At 35.1% G+C, this 4,436-nt stretch overlaps 1 protein-coding gene across 1 annotated transcript; it reads right to left on the minus strand.

Annotated features, from left to right (window-relative positions):
* Positions 1 to 614: 614 nt before the first annotated feature.
* On the minus strand, positions 615 to 2,144 carry LOC142168417 (peroxidase 5-like). Its single transcript, XM_075229094.1, has 2 exons — positions 1,822 to 2,144; positions 615 to 1,595 (listed from the first exon to the last, which is right to left on the minus strand). The coding sequence occupies exons 1-2, from the start codon at positions 2,056 to 2,058 to the stop codon at positions 810 to 812; spliced, it is 1,023 nt and encodes a 340-aa protein (XP_075085195.1). The 5' UTR covers positions 2,059 to 2,144; the 3' UTR covers positions 615 to 809.
* Between the last annotated feature and the right edge of the window lie 2,292 nt (positions 2,145 to 4,436).

Here is a 4,436-nt window from a genome sequence, read left to right on the forward strand (position 1 = left end):
GATTTTTATGTTTAATTATTAAATTTGGTTAACCCCGAAAGCGTACATCAACAAAAAAATTATTGGCAGACAATTAAGAAAATAAACTATTATATGTTACTAAAAATCATTCTCCCATAAGATCACTCTAATAGTCATATGTTTATTATTTTTTAAAAAAGTTTTAGTAAACATATATTCACTTATTAAAATTTTATTTATAACTTTAATAATGCAAGATTGAAATAATATTCATGTAACAAAAAATTCGAAAAATCCGAAAAATCCGAACCAATTCAAACCGATATAATCGATTTGGTTTGATTTTGATAAAATCCAAATCTACCCGGTCCATGTATATCCCTAGCGCCAAGATGTAAAAAGTCATACTTTATGAGGTGGCTCAAAAGAATTCCATTTGTTCTCGTATATTCAAGTACATTTCTGCACTAATTTAGTATCGCTTAATGATTTAACATGATAGATTTTGGAAAGAGATTTTCATCTAAGTTTGTGTTCAAACATTCAAATAAAAATAGGGTAGTTGGTAGATAGTTACAAGTTCCTCAGATCAAATGTACTCTTTTTTAGAATACGGATAAATTAAATGTGCAGTTGAATTTAACAAAAACGAATCATTTATAAAACTTAATTCAAAAAATTCTTTCAATATTCAATCGAACAAACATTGGGAAAAATTAAAGAAACAAAAACAATTGGACAAACATTGGGGAAAAAGAAAAACAAAAACAATTTAAGTAACAAACATTGAACCATCCTTGCAGCTTATGTAGGATGGGAAAAGTTGAAACAGTACTGATCACCATTCCTTATAAAATTAAGGAAGGCAAAAGATTATTGAAATGGCAATTCCTCCTGATCTCTCCCTTTCGACCTGTGAGGACATCCAATTGACCCATGTGAATCATTGCAGATGCAAATTTCTTAGCCCAAACTGAACCATATCTTGCATTAAAGTTCACCATTTTGGCAGTTGTAGGATTGGCCAGTAATGTCTGATCAGAAATCAACAGCCCCTTTTTACTCTTTAACGCCGCGTAGTATTTGTTATCCAACCAGTTTGGCGTCAGGACATCAAGATTTGCAGGGTTCGCGACTCCTGTCCCATTTGTAAGCGCCTCTGGCGGGCAAATGGACTTCAAGAAGTTGGCGTATTCAGGATCAATTGGCAGATTTTGTTGATTGTTTTGAGGGTAAAGGCGGTTAGCAAAAACAGCGCAGTGAGCAATGCCAATGGAATGCGCGCCAGATAGGGTCACCATTTCATCAACGGACATACCTTTTCTGGCAAAGCTCTTGACTAGTTCCTTGGCATCGACGAATGGAGAAGGAAGATTGGTTAATGTTTCAGAGTCAATGGAAACACGACCATCACGACGTCCAGCTTCGACATCATAGTTTATTTTCCCAACTTTATAGGAACTGTCACGAGCAGCAAAGGCAAGAATGTCAGCACAGGACACAGTTCCAGGGCATGCTGCCTCAAGTTGTGCTTTTGCTGCATCAACAACCTCGAAACCTCGTAAACTGTTCTTGTTAGGAACACCTTCCTTCTCTGAGTTTGCCCCATCCAATAATACTGATGCATCACATCCCTAATTATATAAATAATTAGGTGAAGTAATTATCAAAAGAAAATAAAAACACCAGCATGCATGTGGAAATTAAATCAGCACATATAATCAGAGGCGGAGAGAGTTCTAGCGGTAGAATCCAGTAATTTTAGCCAAAATTCTGTGTCTACAAATAATTTATCCTGAATCCAATAAGCTACCTTTTCTAGAATTCAGAACTCATAAACTCAAAAATTTGCATACGTACCCTGACGAAGCAGTCATGAAAATGTAGCCTGATAAGGCCAGCAGCAATGCCTGGATTACGCGATACGGCTTTGTATACTACATTTTTCACAATTGCTTCAGCAGAGGGACAGCTATATCTATAGAAACCAACTCTAAGTGGTGGCCATGTTATTTTATTCCCATAGGCAAGAGATGGTACTGAAAAAGATAAAATCAGGCAAGCTAAAAGTGCTAAAACAGAAAGGTTGGAATCCATCTTTTTAAGACACAATAGCAGCTAGACACTATGAATTTTTCTTAGTAATTGGTTTTCCTTAAGTGATGGATATAATTTATGAACACATTGGAGTATTTATAGTTTAAGAAATTAATTGAAGGAACCATTCCTATGTAACAAAATTAGCAAAACATGATAGCCTGTAACACAACTGTATAGCTGAAGTATTCTTGAGCTTGTTTGACCTTTGATGAATTCCACAGCTACCACCTTATTATATCATCCATGAGTAGATTGACACTCTTTTTACCCCTTAATGCTAAATTTCTACTCTCTCTTCCATTTTATCTGACATTATTTGCTTATTTTCGTTATATAAAAAATGACACATTTCTCTTAAACTTTTCATTTTATACTGCTGAGATTACATTGCATGTTCAAGATCGAGGCATCTCGATGCACGAAGCATGCAAGGTCTGGGGAAGGATCACACCCGAAGTTAGGGGCGGACGCACGTTAGGCGAAGCTGTGTCAGGCAACACCGCTTCATCGGAAAAAATACTGTGAGGAAACGGATAAGTAGGAAAAATGACACCACTTGACACAAACGCGTTAATTATATGCCTAATTTTGCTCTAAGAGGTCAGAGGGTTCGAATCGCAACTAACATGTAGTTTTTCCAAATATTTCAGAGAGCCTCTATAATTAAAATTTGTGATTAAGTAGAATTGAACTCATGGCCTTTTCTAACTTAAAACTCAACAAAACTAATGGGCTAAAGCTATTTACTGTCTAGAAATATGATAATTAACGTTATTTATTCCAGTTCTTCTATAAATTTCGACACCACTTATAATTTTTTTTGCATACGCCCCTGCCCCAAGTTCAAAAGGTCTCTAAGATCATAAGTTACAAAAGTATTTCTTTCTTAAATTTCATGTTCAGTCAAATACCGCATATAAATTAAAATGGAGGATGGAAGTAGTGCTCATAGGGTGGCAGAGATGATTGATTATATATTGTACATAAGCTAATAAAGAACATTCCTAGAGTGCTCCTCTCGATTCTTTGTTCTTTCTGCAATAAAATCGATTTTCATTTGACTGAAGATTTGCTTAATTGGTCGTGGTATTGAAAAAACAAGATCGACTTGGTATTTGAGTTGGCTTCTTTAATTTATTTGTTTAGTTTGTTGCCAGTACGTGTTAGTATCTTTGTGCATTCCCCATATGGTATTTGTCAATTCATTAGGATAGCTTTCTTAATTTGTAATAAGGGTTTGACTTCTTGACTTTCCTCTTTCATCTTCGTCCTCAAACTCCAACATTCCTATTCTATAACAAGTAGGGCAAGAGAAAATAGAAGGAAGCTTGATTCTTTGCTTTTTTGGATTTGATTAAAAGAAAAGGAGAGATTCTACTTACATATATTATACTTCGAAGAAAGAAAAAATACTCCCAAATAGATTATACGTGCAAATTATTGCATCATTTAGCTATATTATATGGTATGTATGTAGGTTCCCTCCATCAGCAATGACTCATCTCCTCCCACTATTTCAAGAGTGCTCAACCATAACATACAAACTCTCTGACCAATTTGTTTCGATGGTTGTTACGTATTATATAATATCGTATTGTGATTTTAAATATAATATCTATTTTGACTGCTATTTTAATTTTATTATATCGTATCGTTAAATTTATTATTGCCGACAAAAAGACCCTTTTTATGTAACGACCGATTTGATATGATTGCGTCGTTACTTTATTCTTTTCTCATCTTACCGTTACTAGAATTTTATTTTACTCTTCAAAGAGGTAATCCTGCCTTAACACCACTTATCAAATTCAAACTTCGTGTGCACCACACTATTCACAAATAACAACTCACTCGCCCCGTAATTTTCATGTACCCATAAAGCGCAATATATTCTGTATTTAGAAATTTTAGTACTCGAGTCATCCTCGATCTCAACCTCTGCAAGTCATAACTAATCCACAAGTATGTCTCAGACCAAACTAAAATTTAACATATAACCAAACTCATCTTACCCTTACTAGAATTTTAACCAGCCATGAGAATTTAATATGTCCCTAAATTTAACAACGTGAAAGATCCTTCAAAACATTCATACTCGAGACTGTACGTCACATCAAAATAAAATCAAGCATCCAATGACCCTCTGTACATTCTAAGGAAATATTTCTCGTCACATTCAATCCATCTTAACACATCCCGCAATCGCATCATCCTCATCATATAGCCATTCGACCGCTTATCAAGCCACAAGTTTTCCACTCATAGGGATACTACCAGACATATGAGTCCAAATGTACAAGTTACAACTGAAGCTATCGAGCCTAAGCTACGATCCAAACCTGGCCTCAAGTCCTCCATATTGGCCCATCACCAAA

Source organism: Nicotiana tabacum, chromosome 13 (assembly GCF_000715075.1).
Source record: "Nicotiana tabacum cultivar K326 chromosome 13, ASM71507v2, whole genome shotgun sequence".
NCBI lineage: Eukaryota > Viridiplantae > Streptophyta > Magnoliopsida > Solanales > Solanaceae > Nicotiana > Nicotiana tabacum.